This window comes from Camelus ferus, chromosome 3, assembly GCF_009834535.1.
Source record: "Camelus ferus isolate YT-003-E chromosome 3, BCGSAC_Cfer_1.0, whole genome shotgun sequence".
Taxonomy (NCBI): domain Eukaryota; kingdom Metazoa; phylum Chordata; class Mammalia; order Artiodactyla; family Camelidae; genus Camelus; species Camelus ferus.
In genome coordinates this window covers 65915669-65941310 of record NC_045698.1, presented here as the reverse complement: position 1 = coordinate 65941310, position 25642 = coordinate 65915669, and the positions used below count along the sequence as shown (strand labels likewise).

Genomic DNA, 25642 nt, shown 5'->3' with positions numbered 1-25642 from the left:
ACACACACTCCTCCCCCACCCACATCCCTACCCTTCCAAGATAAAAGAAAGAAGCCAAACATCTATTCTACCACTGCCCGCCAGGCAATGCGGGAAGGGAAATAGGGGAGCTGTTTCATAGAATCAATCTCAGCTTTCATTAAGTTCCCAGTCATGCAAAGGACTAGATTCAAAATAAAATGAACACCAAAAGAGCCAAAAACATTTATATACATTTAAAAAATTACCTATCTTGCCTAACAAGCTCATTCTCCATTAAAATCTCAAAAATGAACAGAAAACCAAATCCTAAAGTACTCTTATACTATTGTCCATGTACACAGGCTACAGGTGAAGGGAAAAAGGTTTATTACATCTCTGCATCTGGGCCTCTGCATTACAATTGATATCTGTAAGTCCAAACAGAACACTGGGTTTGAAGTGAAAGAACGAAAAATGTAGCAAACATTTATATACATTAAAAAACAGTGCAAACCCAGAAATCCACCACCACCTGGCCAAAAAAAAAAAAAAAAAAAAAAAAAAAGACTCCAAACAACTATACTACAAGTCATTGCCCAGACGGGCAATATGGGAAGGGGAGGAGATTTTTTTCATAGAATGAACCTTAACTTTCATCATGTACCTAAGTATCCGTGGAAAGGTCTAGGTACAAAATGAAGTAACAGAAAAAGGAACAAAAAATATTCATATACACTTACAGTACATATCCCCACCCTGGTAGAGATAGAAAAATCACCTAGACTACTCCAAAACTACTGCCCACAAAGGCAGCAAGGGAAGGGGAAGAGAGGAGATTTTCATACATCCGGACCTCCATGTCTCATTAGGTACCTGCGTGTCCAGCCAAGGGACGGGTAACACAGTAGAGTAACAACCACTGCACATACAGTTTTCAGAAGGATATATCCTGCCCTTAGTCCCTCCCTGCCCCCACAAAACTTCAAAAAGCCCAAACTATTTTAGAATTATTGCCTACCTAGATGAGAAAGGGAGATGAGGAGATCTGCTACACATCTAGAACTTCATGGTTTAGTAGGAACATACGTGTCCAAGTGAAGGACTGGGAACCCACTGAAATACTATAAGGAAGTAAAAACATGAATATATATTTTAAAAGTATTTATCCCAATACCCACAAAACAACCCCTGAAATGAATCAACTACTGACTAGCCACTGCCCACCCTGGCAACAATGGAAGGGGACAAAAGGAGACTGTTATACATCCAGACCTACGTGTCTCATTAGGTACCTTCTGGTCTGCGCACCCAATGAAATAACTTGAAATAGTAATAAAAACAGGAATATACAGTAAGCGCATGACCCTACCTTCCCCTCTCCCACCCACCCTCCCAACTCCACCCCAACGACTACTCTGCTAGCCACTGCCCAAACAGACAACAAGGGAAGGGGACAAGAGGGGACTGTCATACGTGTGGACCTCCACCTCTCATTAGGTACTTTCACGTCCTATGAGGAGGAAGCAGTACAAAATGAACTGGTTATAATACAAAGTAGTAGATTACTTATATACATTAAGTACACACCCCACAAAGCAAAACTATTCTATTAGCTATTGCCCAAAGAGGCAATAAGGAAAAGGGAAAAGAGGAGATTTGTCATACTCTGAACCTCAGTTTTCATTAAGTATATATGCTTTCATGCAAAGGGACACATATAAAATGAAACAGTAAAAAGTAGTACAACATTTATGTATACTCAAAAGCTTACAACGCCCACCCTCAGGCTAGATTAGGTCAAAACAACAGCAACTACAGCCACTCTGTTACATCCACACAGGCAAGGAGGAGAAGGCTACATGCGACATCTGTCATACTTTTTGGACCTCCACGGTTCATTAGCTATCTATTTACCCATGAGAATGATGAGTGAAATACAAAAATCAAACCACACCCACAAAATAGCAGCAAACACATTTGTACACAGTCTTAGAAAAAACACATTCTGTTCCTCTCCCCGTATCACCATCTCCTTCCAAAAAAGGAAATCAAATAACTACTCTGGCTGTTCCGCAGAAACAAAGTAGGAAGGACAGAAGAGATTTTCATAGGACAATACTTCACTTTTCATTAGGACAAAATATATTAAAATGAAAGAATATAAAAAAACACCAAAACACATATGTACATTTTTAAAGTATATACCTCCAAAAAGCCACTCAAAGAAATCAGTCAACTGTTCTGTTAGCTATTGGCTATGCAGGCAATAAAGGAAAGGGAGAAGAGGAGGTTTGTCATACATTTGAACTTCCATTTTTCATTTGGTACTTACTTGCCAATGTGCAGAATGAAGCACAAAATAAAAGAAAGCAAAATCCAGCAAAAACCAAAATATATATATATATATATATATATATATATATATATATATATATATATATATATATATATATATATTCTTTAAAGTACAAATGAGGGTGTGGGGGACAGAAGGAGGAAGGAAACTCTTAGAGATAATTCCAATAAAAAAATAACAAAGGCAAAGGGGAGAAGAATCACATCATACCTACGAAATTCAGGTGTTGTTTTGCAAACTCAGCCCAGGAACTGCTGTCCTTGGTGATGCTGTACGTTCTGAGATGCATACACCTCCCCTGCAGCCCCATGAAATACATAGGGACTGAGTGAACGTCTAGCAGTCTGGCTGTAGATTAAGGTTTTAGGAGCTTTAGTTTGAGTAGACTCTTAAAATCCACCCCCAAAACAGGCTATCCACAATCCAACAAACTCAACACTTAACTTTCATTCCTTACTTTCCAATATTCAGAAAGGAGTCTGTTCTGTACCCAGTAAGACTGAGGCAGCTCAATAACAACTACACACCCAGAACTCTTCTTATAGCAACTTGTTCCTACAGTGGCTAGAGCACAATAAAATGAAAACACGAATCGCAAAGAACATTAGAGCCAAGCAGAACTTGTGATAGTAAGTTCATAAACGCCAAAACAACGGCAGACAACACAATTTAACTTAAAGACATTCCTATACAACAAGGGGCAGGAAGGCACGAGCTCACGGTGGAGGCTGACACTACTTACAGTTTAATATGTCTGAGCACTTGGTATTAACAGAACAAACCCGACTCCTTAGATTTCTACTTCCATAGGCTTTCAGATCTACAAAGCACAAGTCTATCTTCTACAATTTTAGATTTCCAACTCTTTCTTTCCTAATAATCTAGTATGATGTATCTTTTCATTCATTCAAGTAAACTGTCTCTCTGCAATGAGTATAACCCTTGTCAAACAAGTCCTTAATTGTGTCATGGACCTATGTGCTCGTATACAAAAGCATCCTGCAACTGCTCTGCTTCAGCCTGAATGCGTTCTCAGAAATACAGCGGCTCAATCAAATCTGGGAGGAAACGACCTTCAGAAGCTGCGGTTGTACTTACGCCACCACATGTTGCAGCTATTATTAGGTGCCTCATGCCCCTTGTACCTTATATTCCTGACTTACAGTTAGTTTTGGGAACCCCTTTATAGATGGGGCAGCACAACATTAAAAATGACAGAATTCCATGGGAAGATCTGAGGTGAGGCCTGTAAATAAAACCGCAAGCGGTATGGATCTGGTGTCATGGGAATGAACAGGTTTTGAGTACAAGGACAGACATGGATTATGAGTTAGCTCTTTTTTAGCCCATGTTTTGATAAGGTTTTAATTATATCACTCCCCCCCACAACACACACACATTCACAGGAAAAAAATGATATAATTCAAGACAAGATTTGCCATATACAGCGTTAACATACCTTTCAGGAGCGATGTAAAGATGGGCAGGTAAAACTGAAGCATCTTAATTGATTTGGACAAGTAGCAAAATTTAAACTCTGTATCAAAGTGGACTTCAGTAATATAACATGATAAAAAAAACCAGCAACAAAAAAACCCCCCTCAAAACCCCTTTAGTATTTTTCCCCACTCTAAAAATATAAAAACACACTGACTTTCAAATATCCACTGAATTATTCATTTACTGAAGCACAAGAGGAATAAAGACCTACACTCATCCCAGTTTCAAGAGAACACCTTCAGATGATTCTGCGATTCTCAGATAATATTTTCTACTCTAAAACAGAGAAATAAATGTTATTTAGAAAGCACTAAATCAGGGGGGAAACACACTAGGATTAAAGAAAGCTATCTTTTAGCTTCTATTGCCAGTCTTTTAAATTTTGTTGTATAAAAATATTTTCATAAAATAAAATATAATTTTATACACAATCCCCATATAGTCTCACTTTACACCTGCTGAATAAAATAAAGGTGACCTTTGCCACTGTCTGATTCTGTGGAGTGTTTTGAGTGCTCAAAAATGGGTAAATGCCCTTTGTATGTATGTAGATGTTTTCAAGCAAAATACACAGCACAAGAATTATTAGGAAGAAAGCTTTTCTCCTAAGAACCAATGAAATACGACAATCTAGGTATAAATCTGCATAGCTCAAAAAATTCAAGTACAGTATTTCTCCTTTAGAAGGAATAAAATTGCCATACAGTTTTGGATACTTCCCTCTTTATTTATTCCTTTCTTTCTCTGGCCATTCCTTATAAGCTGTTAGTTTGGCCATGACAAAAGAAAACTTCGATGTTTTTCAACTAAAGAAAAGTACTGTTTTTGACAGCAGAAAAGATTCAAAGCCCACCATATTAAACCTGAATCAAATTACTCTTACCCACATTCTCTTTATTCCTTTAAGGTACTATGGTGAACTTCAAATAAAAATGTTCAATTTCTCAAAGGCTCTATTTTAAAATATGCTTATAATATGCAACTCTATCATATAAAATGAAAATCCACCCATGGTTATGATTCAGAGAACATGTCTATGATCTATCATGCCAAAAGGCAACTTAAACAAATTATATCCTTAGTAATAAAGTCATGATAAGAGACACCAGTATTAAAAAAAAAAATGCTTGCCATAAATGTAGAATACTTATTTATAACATAAGGTATGTCCATGGCAGGGAGTGAGAAAGGTGTACAGATTTGGAGAATACTGGAATTTGTGAATAAAATAATTATAATTAATGCTAATTCAGTTTGAAATACTTTTCTGAAAGATGAAAGTGTTAAATATTTGGAAAGTTTAATCTTTTGGCCTTGTTATTTAGCTTCTCAATACAACAAAAATTAAAAAATTCTGTAGCACCTGGCTATTCTTCAAAAAAAAAAATCACAGTTATAAGCTTTTTCCAGAAAATAAATTATCCAAAACCCCAAATCAAAGTAGATCTGCACACCTGAGCTCAGTTCTCTAGAGTTGCATGCTTCATCGACTTCATTACCGTACTTTCTGAAGCTAACTTTGTACCACATTCAAATGACCTCTATCAACAAGCAGCAGCAAATGGCCAACAAACCAGCAGCCTGCAAAGATGGTGGCTCCCATGGTAGCTCTTTGCTTATTTCATGGCGTCAGTACTTTCTGGATACTGAGGAATAGAACAGAATTCCAAAACAGATTTTTTTTCCCCATTTGAATATCTTCAAAGTAGAAAAATTACCCATTGTTTTTGTAGATGGTTGGCATAGAGGTGAATGTAATTTGGTTATAAGTAACTACCTACTGCCCAAAGACATTTCAGAAAAGACAGATGAAAAATACAGATGGGCCCTGAGCAAACTAGAACTCCTAGGAGTGCAAACAACTCAGCAGCGATCCTGGCTTCACCTTGGCTTTTGCAAAAGCAGCAGAGCCCAAGTTAACAAGCTCTCCAAATGGGTGACAAAGTGAGGTGCCGGTGTGCATGCTACAGCCAAGCCATCAGAGTTTTAAGGTTCTTTTCCATCCACTGGATATTCAATTGAATGACTTCCAAAGCCTCTTGGACACAACGAAGTCGAAAGGTTGCCTCCGACTGATTTTCAAAGAATGCCTGGACCTGTAAATTGCACATAGAAGTATTTCAAAAGAAGAAAAGAATGGTGTTATCTCAGGTAACTATGAATATCCTTTTCAAATAAGCTTTAACTTAATGATGGCTGTGCTGATGTCTTAAGAGAAGCAGAGACAAGAAATATTTTAATATTTGAGGTATTTATATCAAGTTCCTGATCAAGCATGGTGAAATCTGCGTTAATTTTAAAAATGAATTCTTCTACTCCCACAAGGATGAATATTTCAAATTTAAAACAAAAACAAAAACAAAAAACTGGCCAAGTAACAATAAGTAAGGTAGAGTCTAAAGATAGGTAGGCTTGGTGCACAATTTTACCCTTGGAATGGAATTCTTCAAAAACAATTTTATTACCACTTAAAAAGAAATCTGGCCTATCTTGATCTTAATTCAAAAAATTATTTGTATCAGTGAGACAAAGGAATATTGTGAGAATGGAATCAGAATTTTCTCTCACTGCTGTAGAAATAACCCCAGTGCAGAATCATTAGCACTGATGAAGGCAGACGGAGAGACGGGACAGGAATTGGCAGGAGAAGCCACCATCTGACTTAAACTGAGCAGCCTGAGGGGAGAACGTTACCCAGGCTCCCAACTAGCACTTTATACAACCAACCTCAGATAAATGTGCCTCTGTTGAAAACAGGTGAGTTGATCCAGCAACAATACTTTGTATGGTGTAGGACCCCAGATGGAACCTGAAGAAACACAAATACAAGAGCAAAAGGCAAAATGATGAGTCAGCTGCTGGTAAGCAAAAACGCATCTAAGGCAGAGAGAATGGCAGCTCCCAACATCAAGAACCATCCTAAACACACTGACGGCCAGTGGGAAGGAAGGTGGGCAGAAAAAGGCAGGAGTTAGGGAGATCCAGGTACATTATTAGTCCATACGTCTACTCAAAAGCCACACCACACACCCAGAAAAAAACCCTACATGTGAGTTCTTAACCTCTCCCTTGGCCACGAGGGAGTAGTTTTCAATGTACGTAACCAGACAGCTACTGTGAAACAGCCCATGGCCAGGCTAAGCCAAGCACTCGGGTGTCAAGCAAGGTTGAGCTTGATGACTGCTCAAACAGAACGCCACTGTTAAATGACTCGCATTATGGGATTTTTTTTTTTTTTTTAACAAATGTGAGTAGTTCTGGGTGTTTTAGTTAAACTGTCACTGAAGCATTTTTCCTCTCACAGCAAAACATTAACTCTTGTGAACCAATACAACACTGGGAATCTTTTTCAAATGCAGAGCCTGAGAACGCTAAGTTTGTAATTCTCTGAGAAACTTACTTCTGTACAAGCTTATTCCAGTTCTCTTTGACAAAATCCCATGCCAGTAAGTGTCCAGGAAAATGTCGGCCCACTGTTCTGATGATAAATGACAGCTTTTGTGTTCGGATGGTGTCTCCACTGAGGCTATCCTTCATTAACCTGAAGGGCAAAGCAGATTAAGCTTCCAAAACAATTATTCATGATGAAGTGGTGACTGAACTTGTATTAGTACTAGTCTCCTAATTAAAGCTCTGTGGTGATTCAAGGGATATATTTTGGGTTAGTCTAAGATTCATTAAAAATCTTTCTTTTTAAACTTCTCTTTTTTTTTTTTTTTAAAGAAGGAAAAGCTCACCAATGAGATAAGCACTTACATACACGGTCACATAAAAATAAATAGTTCTTGATGTAGTAAGGACTTCAGGAAATAAGTTCTAGTATGATTTATTGTAATGCTGCAGACTGGTATTTTTCTTTTTCATTAAAAACTTTACCTGAATAGGGCAGGTATCTTATTACTCTTAAAAAACTAGGCTGTTTGAATGACTTGAAAATGAAGATACATTTCAGAATATACTCTTAACATTAATAGTTAAATTTATTGATACTTCATGTATAATAGGTAATGTTCTACATTCTTGAACAAAAATGGTTAAAATAGGTCATTACTACCTATCCTCATTCTATAGTTTAAGAAGCTGAGGTTATGTAATTGCTCCAGTTAACACAGCTAATAAAAACTAAAGCCCAGCATATGAACATAAGCAATTCTCATCTACTAAATATCTGCTTATAGTGAGAAAACACACACCCCTAAAAGAATGCAGCAGTAAGTTTTAAAAGGAGAAAACCCCCAAATGCTCATCAAGACATGTATGAGAGAGCAAGGCTATGCAATACTAAGCGGCTACAAAACTAATGAAGTAGGCTCTGTGAACTACACAGCAAACCTCAAAGGCTGATCACTCACTAAAAGGAACACACAAAACACTGGGTGTAGTATAAACCGATGTTTCCGTACATAAATGCACAGCCCAGGACCGACACTACTAACAGGAGAGAGGACGAGAACAGAAGTGAAGGATCAAATGAGAGACACTTTCACATCTTGTTCCATTTTCTTAGGTACTGTTTAAATAATTTATAGTGGGAATTTATCAGTGTCTTACTAACTTAAAATTAAATTATTACTACTTAAAAAACAAAAACTTTTCCCTATTTGCTTGGGTCAGAGGCTGGCTACTACTTTGAAGAAAATGACTATTTGCAGCGTCCCCTTTCGGAAGTGGGTCTGGGCAGGTGCTGAAGATGTCTCTTGGACACTGTCATGATTTACCTGAGCAAAATTATACCAGAGAAGCAATGAGACCCAAGTGCCTCCCTTTCACCCTTCCTAGTGTTGACTTTCAAGATACTTCATATTTCCCTTGGCTACTCAGAGTTCCTGACCCTGCCATGACTGTTCCTCCTGTCAGAAGGCCCTACTCACTGCCCTTCCTTCCCGCATGCGAAGCTCCCATCTCCAGGTCTTCATCAGTTGAGTATGAAAAAGGAAAAGTTTGCCAAATTCACAACAAGGTGTAACCAAAAGCTTTTACATGGTTCCTTTTTCTGAAGTGTCTGCATTTTCAACATGACAGCTGGGACAGAACAATGCCTTGACCAAAAAGAATGAAGCACTAATTGTGGAATTAAAGACAACACGCCAACAACATGAAGGTGTTTTTAGTGTGACGCTTGGCATCTCCCAATCTCTCCTGGGCAAAGCGCTCTCTGCCTATGGTTCAGGTACAATCCCTGAGATGAAGCCCAGCACCTGTGGGCTCCTCACCACACCATCCAACTCAGATCTGGCCTGCGAGCCAAGGGAGGAAAAGGGAGACTTCCCACCCAAGGAGCACTAGGCTTTGTGTGTTTGTTTCTATATATCATATTCCTTTGGTGGTTTCATACCAGTAAAGTTTCCGCACATCATCTGAGCTGGCAAGAGCTTCAAGTATTTTATTCTTCTCTGCTTCAGAGCCTACAGAGACATACTTGCTTAAGAGGAACGTCCAGCCGCTCTCAGTTTTTGCTCCAACCTTGAACACAGTTGTCATGACATCAGTAGGTAGACTGTAAGAGAGGTGGTCAAATGTGAGAAGAATAAAAAAAATCCTGAATGCAAAGGCAAGGAATTGACTAGTGATAGTGTTTTGGGGGACAGAGCAGGTAATAATAAGTCTTTACAAGTAATAGTCAAGAAAATGGTTAATTCAGTGGCTGCTACTTTCCTAGTGGTGTGACTATAAGAATTATCAATTCAATATAATATAATAATTATCACTGAGCACCCCCCAAAGAGCCCCGTGGACAACTGGCTGGACACTGTTGAGGGGAAGGAGAATGAGACACAGTCTCTGCTCTCTGGGAACTCACAGGCTATCACTGAGTGCAGAACAATAAACACGTCATAACACAGTGCGGTGAGCTCCCTGGTAGAAATACAGCAGCAAACGTAGCGGGGTGGAATGAGAAGAGGGGAAGAAGCACAGTTTTCTGCCTTTATTAAGATCTTGGGGCTGGAAAGGGCTTCAACAGGTTATCCAAATACCCAACCCCGACTCTCCATCTGATGCTTGCATCTTCTTCCACAATGCCCAATAAAGGACCTGGAGAGAGTCAATCACTGTCCAAAACATTTCTACTAACTGCCAACTCCACCTGCTATGTTTTACTCCTAAATGAAGAGAGACTTGCTTGACACCTCACACCCATTAGGATGGCTGCTATCAAAAACCCAGAGAATAAGCATTGGTGAGGACATGGAAACACTGGAGCCCTTGTGCACTGTTGGTGGGAATGTAAAATAGAGCCACCACTATGGAAAACAGTACAGAGGTTCCTGTAAAATTATAAATAGAACTACCATCTGTTCTAGCAACACCACTTCTAGGTATGTATGTAAAAGAATTGAAAGCAGGGTCTCAAAGAGATATTTGTACACCCATGTTCATAGCAGCATTATTCCTAAGAGCCAGAAGGTGGAAGCAACCCAAATATCCATCAATGGATGAATGAATGAACAAAATACAGAATATACATACAATGGATTATTCAGCCTTAAAAAAGAAGGAAATTCTGACATATGTTACAACATGGACGACTCTTGAGGATATTATGGTTAACTGAAATAAACCAGTCACAAAAAGTCGAATATTGTATGATTTCCCTTATGTGCGGTTTTTGGAGCAGTAAAACTCATGACAAAGTAGAATGGTGGTTGCCAGGCGCTGGGGCAAGGGCAAGATGGGGAGCTGTTGTTTGGCTAAAGGAAGTCAGTTTTGCAAGATGAAAAAGTTCTGGAGATTCACTGCACAACAGTATGAATATACTTACAGGACTGAACCATACACTTAAAAACTGTCAAGATAGTAAACTTTATATACATATATTTTATAATTAAAAGAAAAGTCTTATTTGAGAATCGATGCATAGAGCTCTCTGACATTAACACTCAGTTTGATAACATTTATGACCCAGGAGATAAAGATCCTGGTTTCAGTATATGACGTGAGGTACAGGAGAGAAGAGGGTTCATCTGAGTGGAAGCACACGTCACCTTCGGGTTCCATTGGATGCCAACCAATCGTTAAACAGCTTCATGGCAGTAGTGCTGCAGTTCTCCAGGCCGTGGGAGCAAGCAAAGTCTAGCAAGACTGACCGAAGCTCTCGAGCAGATGGGGTGCCCTCATCAGTCCAAGTTTGCTGCTGGACTTGGCTTTGAAGCAATTTAAATACCTTGGCCTAGAGAGACAAAATGGAAGATAATAGAGTAACAAATAATTAGGACCAGAAAAATCAGGAAAACTGATCTCTTTTCCCCAACATTTACTCAAAGAGAAAAACAGGTGGGGCATAGATGTTACTCATTAAATACCGACTGACATATGAAGCCCACATACAGCTGGGATGAAACCATTCCATAACAGAGGCCAGAAATTAGGCTGCTATAGCCACAGGGGCCTTTTAAAGACATAAGACAGAAAGAATTAATGACTTCTCTGCAGTAGGGAACCTTCCTTCTGTGTGTACTCAGCTAGAAGTTATTTTCCTGCAAAAAGTATCACCTATAACCACTGCTGGAAGGAAGCTGGAACTTCCTGACCTCGTGACTTTAGAATCCATAAATCCATTAAGCAACCAGAGGAAAATATACTTCTTTACTGATAAGTAGATGTTTAAATGCTTCTGAATTCAATAAAGGAGTATTTTAAAAAATCAACTTGTTTGATGCTGTAATAAATTAATTAAGTTAGTAAAAAAATGAGACCTGCAGGGAAGAATAGTTGTTTACAGTAATTTTTCTCCTTACCCAACTTTTTATTTTAAGAAAATTTTACACCTACAGAATAGCTACAAGAATAGTACAATGAATACCCATATGCTAGATTCATCATTAATTTTTTAACACTCTAACATTTACTTTGTTTTTATGTGTATATAACACAGAAACACATTTGTTTTCCTAGTTTTAGCTGAACTATATGAAAGTAAGTTATAGATATTTCGTTTATAAATACTTTAGCATGCAACTCCCAGTAATAAGGACATTTTCCTATATAATCATAATACCACACAGTAATATCATCTACTATTCAGCCCATTGTTACCATTATTTCTGAATGAGATGTAATTCTTAAATGCATACTTATGGTATTAAGAAACCAACAGATCTCTCATTTCTTCCTCATCTCTTCCCACAGCAAAGCGTGGAAGCTGTTCATAGTATAGGGAACCACAGTTTCCAGACAGCAAGCTGTGGCGCAGGGGGAGGGAGGACACATGGGATTAAAAGGAAATCATCATGTGAAATGTACATTTACAAACGTCACCAAAAGGAACAAAAATTCTAATATAAAAATGTTCCAGGTAGTTTTTAGAAAAGCTTCCTGGCTATAAATAGCAGAATCAGAATGAAAACAATTCACGGCGCCGCACCCCCCCTCCAAGGGTTCTCTGCACAGAAGGATGTCTCCCCGCTGGTACCTCTCAACATTAACACCATTGCCACTACCACATCTCATTTCAAGTAGCAAGTGCCACAGATGACCACATACAAAACCTCCTAGCCCCCCAGTTAGTTCAGGTTCTTCGCAGAGCATTACGTTCTTCTGGATGCCACTGTCAGTACTTAACATGAATCCTAGTTGGAGAGTTTTAGACTCATGAAGCCGTTTTCTCAGCAGACCTTCTCTGAGTAAGTCTCTTGTGGAGCGGACTAGAAGATGAATAAAAGAATCTGTGCCAGGGGAAGGACTCGAAGTGTGTGATAACCTGCCAACTTGCTTTTTTTGCTTCAAAAGCAATGAAATAGAGAATAGACACCTTGTGGAATGTGTGAGTGACAAAGCTTGTGAGTCACTGGGAGGATGTGAAGTGGAAAAATACTTGCCATGCTGACTGACAGTGCAAGGAACAGAAAAGTAATGTCAGAGACCCTACTGGATACACATGTCTGCACTGGCACATGCTGTCTTCCACTGGCCTGACCTTCTCAGTGGCATCATGATAGCAAACCATCCCCAATGACTGACGAAAAAAATAAATTTAAAAGCTACTCATAACTGTCAAATAAGGAAGAATGAAAGAAAAAAAAGTTCCATACTTGCAATATCATTAAAAAAAAATTCAGTGGAGGAAGATGGCAATGATCCTTGAGAGTTGACTAAAACATAAAGAAGACACTGGGGGAAAAATGGGACTTAAAAAGTACTGGAAGCAGAGGACACCTGACAGTTGAAGATGCTAAGGCCAATTCCTGAGCCGTTACTCCATCGGAATTACAGGGTGTAACTACTAGTTATTCCCTGTACCAGTCAAGTGGAGTCCAAAAATAGTTGACTTGAAATATATTTCAAATGGTAACATGAAAGAGTAAAAGATTTTATTTAAAAATACTATTTTTAGAAAATTTGGATTATAAAACGTTTTTGTAAGTAATCCAGGTTATATCTTTAATAAATGACAGCAAGCTTCAAGTTATCTTTCCTTTTTAGGAATAAAATTAAACCCGTTTTTCCATGGTTTTACATGAGTTTTTTTTTTTTAGTTTACACTCATTAAACAATGGAATTCAATACTCTGATTTCGTAACAGTAGGGAGAGGGAATAAACTGATGAGCTAATAAACAAGCTGTGAACATTGGATAAGCAATAAGGTGCAACAACGATAACACAAAATGATTTAAAAAATAAAACAGATGGGGCAAGATGCTGGCACTTATGTATTACATTTTGATTTACTGCTTTAATTTTACACTGATGGGCCCAGGGAGTTCTTTCTTGGGTCAACTGAGCTTCTTAAAAGTGAAGTGTCAGCTTTTATAGCAAAAGGTTTATCCCACCAATCCCATATATGTAAAAGAATGACAGACTTGTAAGTGATAAAACAGGAATATGTCTGAGATCAGACTTTAGCATCAGATGTGAACAATTTGACACAATTCAAAAGTGCCTACAGGCCCACATCACAGCAGACATCACAAAACGTGATGTGCAGGTAGCACATGCAGCCTACATAACAAAATGACCTATATTAAATATACACAATGCTTGGGTGCTACTGACTTAAAAATTCATTAGACACCAGCCTTAATCACAAATACTATCTGAAGGTTGGATCTAAGGACTCGGAAAGGTCTGCCACTCCAAACTCCAACTAACCACCAGTCCCACAGACCCCACCATGAACTATGTTCTTAACAAACACATGCCTGCCCAGCAAACTGGAAATCATCGCGGGATGAAGATGCAGAGTTAGCTGAGTTCACAGTAGGAAAATATTCAAAAGGTCTCACTCCTTGAATTGAATTTAGCATCTGTGTTCTCAGCACAGGGATACCTGAGGTAAGTATCAAGTGCTTCCTTTTGTTTTTTTTTTTTTTAAAGGGAGGTACTGGGGATTGAACCCAGGACCTTGGGCGTGATAAGCATGTGCTCTACCACTGAGCTATATTCCCATCCCCCAAGTGCTTCCTGACACTAGGCCCTCAACACAGTTACTGGAGAGAGGCAGATAGAAGAGTGGCTTCTGTCATCATGAAATTTAACAGGACTTCAAACTGGTTTAATTTAAAAAATGCAGTTTAAAAAAGGAAAAAGAAAAAGACAGCAAGAAAGAAACAGCTTTGCTCTTTCCAATAAAATGGAATCCTTTGAAAGATGACACAGCTAGAACAAATTCATTTAAAATACAGCCACATAACACAAAGAGCAGGCTCTGGAGTGAAATGAATCTAAGTTTGGATCTCAGCTTTCTAATTTACTAGGTAAGTGGCTTTGGGAAAGTTATTCAGTATCCTCAGCTATGCAGTGGGGGGTAGAAACATCTACGTGGCATTATGTGAGGATTAAAACAGTCCCCAACACCAAGGCTCCTCTGGTGATTTGCAGGGAGACATAACCACCAGCAGCATTGTCCATAAGACAGTTATCAGTGAGGACTCCTAAAGCAGAATATTCTCAACATAAACGTACCTACCATTTTATAACTACCACCAGGAAATTATGGGGGAGGACTGCACTGCAAAAGGGCCCATTTCAAGCATTTATTACATAAAAGTAAACCTGGATTTGAACAGAGAAATTTTCTTTCCATGTGACCCCATTTTGACAGCAGTGTCGGAAGTCTGTATTTTGATGTTCAAACAAGACCACGTCACGCTAACCCTTTATCAACTCTTCATGGTAAGAAATGCCATTTTGATTCAAAATAAAGATTTCATAACAAGGGAAGTGAAGAAAATGGAGTTTAACTGGTTGCTTTTTCAGCCTGTTACCACGGAGTGGAGCATGAATAACACCAGAAAAGGTGAGCAACAACAGGAACTTGGCAAAAGGCAGACTTACCACCAGTCTTGAGGCCAGATCCATGTGCCCCAGTTTCTCAAGGAGGTTATAGATTAGTTCCGTCTGGAAAAGGGCTTCAGTGATGGGTGCATTATAGGTCTCATTTCTAAGATAATCAATCAAGTCAAAAGCTCTCTGAAGAGGCACCTTGCCTAGGCTAAGGGGATGAAAGAACAGGAAAAGTAAATACGCCAGGACAGGCAGATGAACGGTACGCACGCTGAGAGAGAAACTTTATGGCTAGGTGGGGAGTCCTGAAGACCTACAATTTAAGCTTTGAGTGGCATTCTGTAAAGCTGGACTAAATATTATTTTCTCTGATTAAGCTTGTGTGTGTGACTGAAGGTTAAAGACACATTTTAGGAGAAAGATAAACAATAGCTCAGCTTTTAATTCTGTAAGCCACCTGTAAATTGCTACTGACTCAGGAAAAGTATTATAACATTTTAGGTGAGAAGAGATTAAGAGTGTTAATTTTATTTATTTATTATTAACTTATTATTTATCAGGTGAGAGTAGGTGACATAAAGAGGATTTGAATTAGAAAGAAATTTTTGCTATTTGTATGGGAATTTGTCAAACTTGTTAAGGCAAGGTCCACTGTGAATTTATGGTAGGGCACATCTAAAAAATTAGCTATTTTATAAAAATCACAACGATGATGGCAGAGATGATGTAAGGTCACTTCATAAAAAACAGGCCAAAATAGGAGGGCCAAGAGCAGTCAGAGGGAACACATCTGAGTATTTCTTGTGTCTCCAGACCCATTAACAATCCAAGCCGGGAACCTTCCTATCTGGAGGATACCCATGCACGAGGTCACCGCCATTCTTGGCTTTGGGGCTGTGTAACACGCAGGGTGGCAGGGGAGGTACGTGGTACTCCAGCTCTCAGAGGTGTCCCTCAAACCCGTGGGTGAGCACCAAGCCTCATGCTTAAACTACCTGCTACTTGAAAAGAATTCTCTCATGAAATAAAACAAAGCCTGAACTTCTACATCAATTTATTCAGCAAATACATGTCCTGCTTGTTGGTATGTACAGTCCTGAAATATTATTTAAATCGTGTTATTTAACTGCTCAGTATGTTTGTAGCTGATGTTTCAACATAGATTTTAAAGCCCCTGAAGGCAAGGACTTTATTTTATATTTTCCCAGTCCTCCACAATGAACTATACCTAACGGGCAATACATGCAAGCTCTTCTGCACTGTTTTTCTAAAATGTTCTTTTCCTCAAGAACACTTGGTTCAAAACAAAACAAAACAAGACCCAAGTCAAGCATACTATACCCTGCAAGTTCAAAGATGTTATTGATGAGGCTGGCTCGGTCTCTGTCACTCAGGACATAAGGATTTATTTTCAGCTGTTTGATCAGTGCTTCCCAGTCGTCATCTGCATAGTGTACAATATAATAGCCAGTCATGTCTGTATTGACCTTGACCCACTTCACTTCTTCTGTGAGATTGATGACACCTAACACAGACCAAAAAAATCAGAGAGAGAGAAGATAACAGGGCAAGAAAAATATTATGGATGCTTTGTTTCAAAGTTAATATGGTTATCATTTTTATATTTAATATTCTACTAATAAACTAAATGTCTGCCTCCCAAAGCAGTTATTTTCTTGTTAACAAAGGTCACCACTCATTCACTAAGCAATTATTTATTTAATGGTAAACAGGTAGATACGTGCCTTCTCTCATAGATCTTACAGTCTAAAGTAACCAGGCAAGTAGAATATCATAAAAATATTATCGATGGAAAAAGAAAGCATGGCATTCTGTGGAAGCACACAGCAGAAATGCTTCACCCCCTCAGGTGAAGGTTAGGAGAGGTTTCTTGGAAGAAATGACATCAAAGCTGAGACTTCAGGATACACAGGTACTGTTAGCCAAGTAAAGAGGGGCCCTGAGTGTTCAAGTCCTAGAGAGAAAGTGTCCATGGTGTCCGTGTGCTGAACTGGCTCCCAAAGTCACGGGGGAGAAGAGAAGCAGGAAGGGAAGCGTGTGCAGGTGAGGCAGCTGGGGAGGCAGTGGGAGGACCAGATGAAACGTGTTCCATCCCAGCCTTTGTCTCTAGTTATGTTAGCCAAGGAAGAACAGACAAAGCCACTTTAAAAAGTCACCTAATTCTAAAATAAACATTAGGGAAGGATTAAGGTCTCATTAAGCACAAATAAGAAATAATTGAGTTAAAATAATAGAAAACTGGCAATGTAATTTTTAGGCCCTTAACATTACATATATGAATACTGAGACAGTCATTAGTAATTTATATAGAATCATTTCAATTAATGTACAATGTACAATTAATAAGAAGGTAAATAATATGTGACTACAAAACATATTGCTACGAAATCTGACTACAAAATATATATGGAAATTTTAAAAATCTTTAAAATTAGTAATCAAGAAATGTCCTTTAAAGTTGACAACAAGGATGCGAATTTAAAATATTAGTTAAGGGCATGCTTCTAAGAATCTTAAAGTTTACTCTTTATTAGACCATAAGCCCCATGAGATTTATTTGTCCACGTGAACCCCTCAGCACCTAGAACAATGTACTCAGGTACTCAAAATTTACTCAGTGAATTAATGAGTGAACAAAATAATTAAGTCACACTAAATGGTTTTAAACATATCTAAATAAGGTTTGTAGATGCTTGATAATAAATTTTCTTCCCCATTTTAAAGTAGAGAATACTAATTTTTTAAACTATAAGAGAAAGAGGAGTAGAGATAAGAAAAATAATCTAAACTCAGACAATAATAGCGTTATGGGGTGTATCTCCTGACAAGATTTTTTCTATACACATATTAACTGATTTAATATTTAATACGGTAGATCTATATGCATTTATTTGTATACTGCTTTTTCACCCCATGAGATTTTTCCATTATCTTCAAATGCAGTGTTCAAATATCTTCATAATATTCTATTTCAAGATCTACCACAGTTTAACCAATTTCCTATTGGAAGTATTTAGGATGTTTTATAATTTTCTCTATCATAACAATTACATATGAAAATTTTTGCACATAAAATGCTTTGCAAACACAATTAAACCCTTTATTTTTCTCTCCATTTTTTAAAAACCCTTTTAATACCCGAGGTCTTACGGTTGATCAACTTTAAGAGCATGAATTATTTAAATTTATCAGATTCTCTTAATACCTTAGTTACTCCAATTCTGCTGAAACTGTAAAAGACTTTTAAGATGGAAAGACTAACATTCTGATTATTTCTTAACAAGACATATCAGATAATCAGCCTTTTTCATTAAAATATTCCATATTAATTTATGTTTTTGCTGATATAGCAACAGATAGGAAAGATTAATTACATTAATAGAGTTCATTCCTTTTTCTAGAGTAGAATACAGTTCTAAGGAATATTTGTGATGACAACAGTAGCTGCTCCAAGTTGGAGATATTTTTAACACACCAATGACTAATGAAATTAACTCTGTTAGCTAATGCAAAAATATCAGCACTCTCCAGGTCACAAAACACAATTTCCTACAGAGCTTTTTATCAAGAAGGGACCTTGGGAAGAAGAACTAAAGAGCTCCAAACCTCCTTTTCCCCAAAAAGGAGGCAAAGAATAAGCATGGCCATTTTCCCACTGGATGGATGCAGGAAAATACTGAAATACAGAGTATCTTGGCTGATAAGCAACTTGCCATGTTGGAAACCTAGCCAAGTCCAGATGGTAGAGAGGAGGAACACAGCTGGGAGTGTACTTGAAATTATTACTGTCATTTTGATGACAGAATATAAAGCCCTGCAGCCCACAGCATAGAGAGGAGAGTTATCATTTAAAGAATCAACATATTCATCTCTTTCAGGTCTTCTGAATGATCCAGAATGGAGGACCTTAAAACCACAGATATCAAAAAAATATAATAGCTTTGCACACAAGGGAAGTAACTACATCCTGCAGCTCAAATGTGGATGAGGGCTACACTCATATGTTTTTAATTTATTATAATCATTAACAGATTAACAGTTCAATTTTCACAGTCCATTGAGTAGTGAAAAAGAGTGAGCAACTCCAATGTTAAATGGCAGAAGCCCAGATGAAGTAATCAAATAGCGATTTTAAAAAACCATTTGTCAGTGAGTTACAAAAATCAGCTACTGTTTTATAAAGAAACATTAAAGCACAGAAACAAAAAAAAAAATACACTTTTACTACAAAGTTGCAAAATTTCCTGTATAGCTTGCTCCAGAGGGCTAGCATTATACATGCAGTTGAACTGCATTCCCTCCTGTTCAAAAGCATTCCTTTCTCCAGTACTCCTTTCTTCCCCTTTATTTTATTAGGGGGAAAGGCAAGAGCAGAGACTGGCACATGATACATATCCTATCCTAACTACATGCCCTTCCTTCTTCTTTTTTTCAATTGCCTTCAATTTCAATGACCTTTACTTTCAGAGAAATATTTCTGGCACAGTGATATCCTTTCAGACACATGAATCTTTCAAGTTAGATTTCATATAAAAATTTCCTACAGTGAAAGAGCTTAGGTCTGAGTAAAGTGTAGAAGAGAGAAAAGGAGAGGTGGGGAAAGCAAGGAAGAGAAAGGAGAGGGAGATACTTTTTTTAGTGTAATTTCCTCAATAGGTAGTTTAGAAAAATGGTCCCTCTATGCCTTCCTTATGCACAAAAACTATTAATCTCACAAAATCCATGTATATGGGGGAAAGTGACAAAAATATTGACAACATATAACTTCTATATTTGATTGAACTAATGGACTAACCCAGCAACCCTAGCACTAGAACACATGGAAATATACTATAGATTTAACAAACCACCAAGATAACACACTGCACTAAAGTCATGTGGCATAAAAGAAGCCTCTGTAGTCACCATCTGTGCTCCATTTCTTTGAAGAATAGAAGAACTTAAAATTCAATTAAACCAAGAGTGGTTCTCATGGGAGAGTTAAGAATCAAGAAGACCCAACTGTCCTCAGGGTCAAATACTTCTTGAGGGGACAGAACATTTTCAGTGTGAACTTTCAAAACCTGAACTGTCAGGAGTTAAAACTGCAGCAGCAGCAAGGTTAAATAACAGAGTTGGGAGGAGGAAGTAGCAGACTGCTTTCTTCATGTCTTGGCTCAGTTCCAGCTCTAGATTAAACCAGTCATTATAATACATTCTGTATATTCCCCTTTACTAAGAATATTTGCCCCAAGTGAGGAGAAACAGAAGATATCATTTCATCAAGCTTTGAATGCTCTCTTCCTAGAACTTTTTACAGTGAGATTTGAAATTGAGTCATTTCACTATAGACTAGAATTTATTCATTCAATAAATTTTTGTGTGCCTGCTCGGTGCAAAGAGTGCAAAAGCGACTTGTGTAACCATGATCTCCTCCTTCAATGAGGGATACATCTAATGTGGGGGTAGGTATAAACGAAACAGTACTTACAGTTTATTAAAAGTAGAGAACATTACTAAAATACCATAAGGAGGGCATCTAACCTGCCTTGGGGTGAGGGAGGGCTTCCTGGAGCAAGCAGTGGGTGAGTTGAGACCTGAAGAGAGAACAGGGAGATGGGAGGCAATAGTGTTCTCCCAGGAGAGAAAACAGCATATGCAGAGGCCCAGAGACAAGAGGCAGTGAGGCATGTTTGAGTTTCTGAAACAATTTTTGTGCAGTGGAAGTAGAGAATGTCAGCTAGGGGCTTAGCTTGACTTTGGGGTGTGAATCTCAAAAAGAGTTTAAGAAGCTCACATATAAATTGAGCTAAAAAGTAAAGGGCTAATAAAAGTAATTTCTTATTGTCAAATTATTTCTAATACCAATCAAAACTTATATACTATTGAGAGGCTTGCAAAATTTCCTTACTGGTCCCTTTCAAATAGGGAGATGGGATTATTTATTCTCTCTTAGGTCAGAGACCATCCTTCCAGGACCCACTTAACATATGAAGTTTTGTTTTTATCAAAGGAGAGAGCACTTCTTTGCACCTCCAGCTATGCTATGTTAATCAAAGATATGATGACCTGTTCTTAGTGTTTGAAATTATAAAACAGTTGTTGTAACACTCCACTCTAGTTAGATTGAAATGCAACTGGTTTGTTCATACATTTCAATTGGTATTATAAACACACAACAGAAAGGCACCTTGGAAATATGTATTAAATCAGAAGAGGTAACACAATCTTCATTTTTAAGAAGCATTCCTATGAAAAAGTTCATATAATGAGAAAGCATTTAAGACCCCAAATTTTATTGAAGTATTTTTTTTTTTAAATAGAGAGAAATGGTAAATCAAGTGTCCAACAATAAGGAATGATTAAGTCAATTACTGTACATGTTAACGTAAAAAACAAGTAAGATACAAAAATCAAATGCACATAATGATAACAACCAAGTAAAAAAAAATTTTTTAAATAACTAGAAATAAATAATCATGAGAGTAGTTATGAGAGTGATAAAATTTGTTCTCCATCTTCTAGATTTTATGTAATATGGATATATTATGTTTAAAAATCATTTTTTCAGTAACATTAAGAACGATGACTAACACTTAAACAGCACATAACAGTAATTTTTCTAAGTGCTTCATATAAATGAATCAACTAATGCTCATCATAACACTATAAAGTAAGTATAAAGTAAGTACTTTCTTTATTCTGTAGCTCAGGGAATGAGGCTCAAAGAGGTCACATAGGTCACCTAAAATCATATGAATGAACCAAGCCATCCGACTCCAAAGTCTATTCCATTAACCACTAAGCTACACTCCTCTCTCAAAAATATAGGACTGAACACCAGATCCAAATTCAAACAAGAAATTTCCCCTTTCCATAAATTGAAAATATCACTAATGGTTCCTGCAGAACCCAAGAGTATCGTGTTCTTCAGGATGTATATTAAGGGGATACATAGTGTGGCTTTCAGTGGTATTTAACAAATGGTCAGAAATATTTCAAGTGTATTTTATAGACTCCTTGTGGGTCAGCATATACAGTCTTTACATTTTATTGTCCTCAGCCCCTCCTCCCTGCAATCATAATTTCTTCCCTATTTTCTCATTATCAAAAAACGTATACTCTGTCTATAGGACATTTTGTAATAATTATTTACTACAAATCTAGATCATGAATCAACCTTAATCATGCCTAAGAATCATCTTGAGTATTTATCAAAATGCAGTTGCCCCAGCCCCTCCCTAAAGAGTAGACAGCAGAGTATACTTCAAGAAACTGATCTGCTTTTACTGCTTCTTCCTTTGTAACATAAAATATTTATCTAGCATACAAACTATTTTCTACCAGGACTGCTAGCATATTCAGTGCAACTTTTTATACCTTATTTAAGAAAAGGTATAAGGCCTAAGAAAGCCCAATTTTATGCATGGTACATAAAATCAATCTCACTTTAGTCGCATCTTGTACAGCTATCTCACAGAACCAGCACAGAGTATGTGCACACTGGAAAATGTAATCTCCTTTCTGCTATTTGGTCAGATTTTTAGAAAATATGCTCTTTCTAATGTCTTATCAGAAAAGTGTTAATTAAAACCAAACCTGATTTCTTGTCCAGTAATGATATCGATTGATATTTTGAATAATTCCTTCCATCAGTGACATAGGACAGTGGAATATGCCACAGAGAGCTGTAAAAAAAATATTAGAAGATTATCACTCTTTCCAATATTTCAGTCAGTTACACACAATTTTTTTGCAGAGGGGTGGTGGCCAGGAAGGTGGAAATTTTCAAGCTATTCCCAGAAAGGGATAATCTTGTTGTTTCATAAGAACTTGATTTTAAAGCATTTAAAAATACTTTAAGGGTGCAAAAGAGCTAGCAGGGAGAGAAAGACGGCATGCACCTTGCATCTGAAGGCTGAATTTCAGGCTTCATATTTAAAGAGAACCTTTCTTGTTGTACAAGAAGTTCCTTTCCCTTTCTCTGAACAGTCACTAAAGGAAATCCTTTCTGCAGGGTCCAAGTTTTCATCATTTTCTTTACATCTAGTGTTTTGTTTGTGACCTAAAAAAGAATAAATCAGTTTTGCTTAGAGATAAACAGCTTAAAAACTCATTCTATGAAGACTACATTTAATGGTAATATAAAACAGAAGCACAAATGCTAAGCTGAATTTACATTTCAACTCTAGGTAAATGAGCAACTGCTAAAAGGAAAGCAGTCTGGAATCGAGCCAGCTGATAACCAAGGAGAGCAAGAGAAGCACTATGTTAAAAAAGCAGCACATATGATAGCAAACAACTGAGTGTTCATTAAAATCCCTAAGAAGGTGTAAGCACTCCTTCCGATCACAATACTACCATTCAGAAGGTATGAATAATGACATACAGTCTAGAATCAGAAGCACTGCTATTCACTCCTGTGAGTCAGCCAGGTCCAGATTTCTCTGTATCCCCTAGGCCCTCTGTTTTCATAAATGTTAAAGTTTATCTTTTAAAGAATCACACTGTGTGAGCGCCCAGGAGCAGCAGCAGCAGCAGCAGCAGAGGATGAAATATAAACAGGTTGGCTGCCTTGACTTTTGGTCTCTCTAGACAACAGCGGTGAATGTTTTTTGTGGTCACAAACCCCCACGAAATACAAGAGTTTATCTACAAAATCTAGAATCCAGTGTCAGAGGTTCACAGACTCTCTGAAGCTCACTGTCCCTAAGACACCTGGTATCAAAGATTAAGAAGCAATTTTTCAACTATTTCTTTAAAGGAGGTGAGTTAAACTTATGATTCAAATTATTTTTCTAGATTACACGTGGAATCACAAGCAACTCCAATCATCAAGCACTTAAAATGTTTGGTAATATCACTCCACTACGGCTGGCCTTACCTCAACCACCACATACCTATTTATTTAAGGCAGAAAAGGATGGAGCAAATCTTCCCAAATTCATTGTGATGTTAATCTTACATTTCTCATGGCTCTGACCTATTAGTTTCTGGACAACGCGTTGGGAAGAGAACAAGCCTGCCCCAAGGCAAGGCACTTTTTGGTCTTCGAAATAGAACTGAGATAAAGAGGCCAGTGCATAATCTGACATGGATGCTGAAAAACCTGAGGATAATGGGACTAGGCTGGGGCAGAAAAACAGTACGATGCAAATCTTGAAGTCAGCGTGGAAGGCAGAAATACATCCTAAATGTCAGGAGGTAGATAATACAATGAGTAGGAAGTAAACAAGGTGGCTTTCAATGGAAATGCTACTGTACAATAACAGGATATGACGATTTGGAAGCAACCCTTAGGTAGTAAGGACTGATTCCTCTTCCCAAAGAGAACTCAGGGAGTAGGGAAGGTGCATCTTCTGGACAAAGGGTTAACAACTAGAAGATACCAAGTTTCAGACAAGGCAAGGGAGCAGAAATAGCATGTGGAAAAGATTCAGAGCTGGGGTTCTTAACCCAGGTCCGTAAAACTTTGAAACTGTGTGTGATATTTACATATCTGTGGTTTTTCTGGGGAATGCGTCCAGAAATTTCATCAAATTTTCAAATATGTCTGTGATCTTCCAGATCATTAAGAACCATTGATCTACATCAGGGTAACAAATTCAAATGCTCACGAGGGTTATGCAGTCCGCATATGTGCACGACGAAGGGCTGAGATCATGGGCTGCTGCGGAGCGTAACTTGTAACTGATTACGCTGCTTGTTAGGTACTTGTAGGCACAATAAAGTCCAAACAGCAAAAGGATCCAAGGACAGTATGCGGCCATGGCAGCCAGCCTGTGATGGATCATCTACTTTAGAGGAACCTGGCCACAAAAGACAGGAGAGTTTATAGGGCAGAGTACAGAGCAAAAAATCATGAATGGAAGGAGGAAAAACTGCAAAAACATAAGAATAGGAAAAGAGATTGTTGTAAAAAAAAAAAAAAAGCAAATAGCGAAAATATATTGATATATGATAATACAGAAAAGAGAACTTTGCTACAAGATAGGAATGGAGATTAAGATACAGATTAAAGATGCTCACACAAGGCCACATGTAATTTTTTCAACAATTAAGACCAGCACTCCATTTCATGACTTTTAATTCTTTGCTCTATTCCTAAATATGCATATAGTAAGCTCCATCCTCCTCTCTCTTAAATAACTATCCTTGGTACCACAGCTTATTTACAAACTTGATAAAAATATAAATAGAAGAATGCCTCTCTTCTTACTTTAAGAGCTAAAAAAAATATCCAGGTCACTTACCTCATTAAAACTATCCCACAGATCATCACTGTGAATGGATGCATAGCTATGATTATGCAGGTAAAGAATAATAGCATGTTGAAATATATCTTCACTCAGGTAAGTTTTCAGCATCAATAAGAGGGAAGCCCCCTATTCCAAAAAAAAAAAAAAAAAAAAAGTGAAAAAGGGAGGAAAATAATAGAATACCATAGGTTTATAGAAATAAGAGTGAAAAACTCAAAATATAATCATTCTAAGCATATACTTTCATAAACCAGTTATAATTCACTGTTATTTTGTCTCATATAACAGTTGTGGACTATGTTCAAATTGTCTTCAGAATTATTTTAAAGAATTTGAAAAAGAATT

The 25642-nt window shown here is 37.6% G+C and overlaps 1 protein-coding gene and 1 long non-coding RNA gene across 2 annotated transcripts in view; one reads left to right on the top strand and one right to left on the bottom strand.

Annotated features, from left to right (window-relative positions):
* Positions 1–3716: 3716 nt before the first annotated feature.
* LNPEP (leucyl and cystinyl aminopeptidase) overlaps positions 3717–25642 on the bottom strand; it is an 82832-nt gene continuing 60906 nt past the window's right edge. The window contains exons 9-18 of the mRNA XM_032476403.1: positions 25292–25423; positions 22943–23103; positions 22638–22726; positions 16380–16563; positions 15090–15246; positions 10801–10985; positions 9153–9314; positions 7218–7358; positions 6545–6626; positions 3717–5913 (exon numbers count right to left, since the gene is read on the bottom strand). Coding sequence (XP_032332294.1) covers positions 5782–5913; positions 6545–6626; positions 7218–7358; positions 9153–9314; positions 10801–10985; positions 15090–15246; positions 16380–16563; positions 22638–22726; positions 22943–23103; positions 25292–25423 — 1425 coding nt within the window. The 3' untranslated portion in view covers positions 3717–5781. The remainder of the gene's footprint in view (positions 5914–6544; positions 6627–7217; positions 7359–9152; positions 9315–10800; positions 10986–15089; positions 15247–16379; positions 16564–22637; positions 22727–22942; positions 23104–25291; positions 25424–25642) is intronic.
* On the top strand, positions 8659–20307 carry LOC116662624. The gene is made up of 3 exons (XR_004318597.1): positions 8659–8669; positions 9013–9017; positions 20089–20307. It is a non-coding gene; the product is annotated as an uncharacterized LOC116662624 (long non-coding RNA).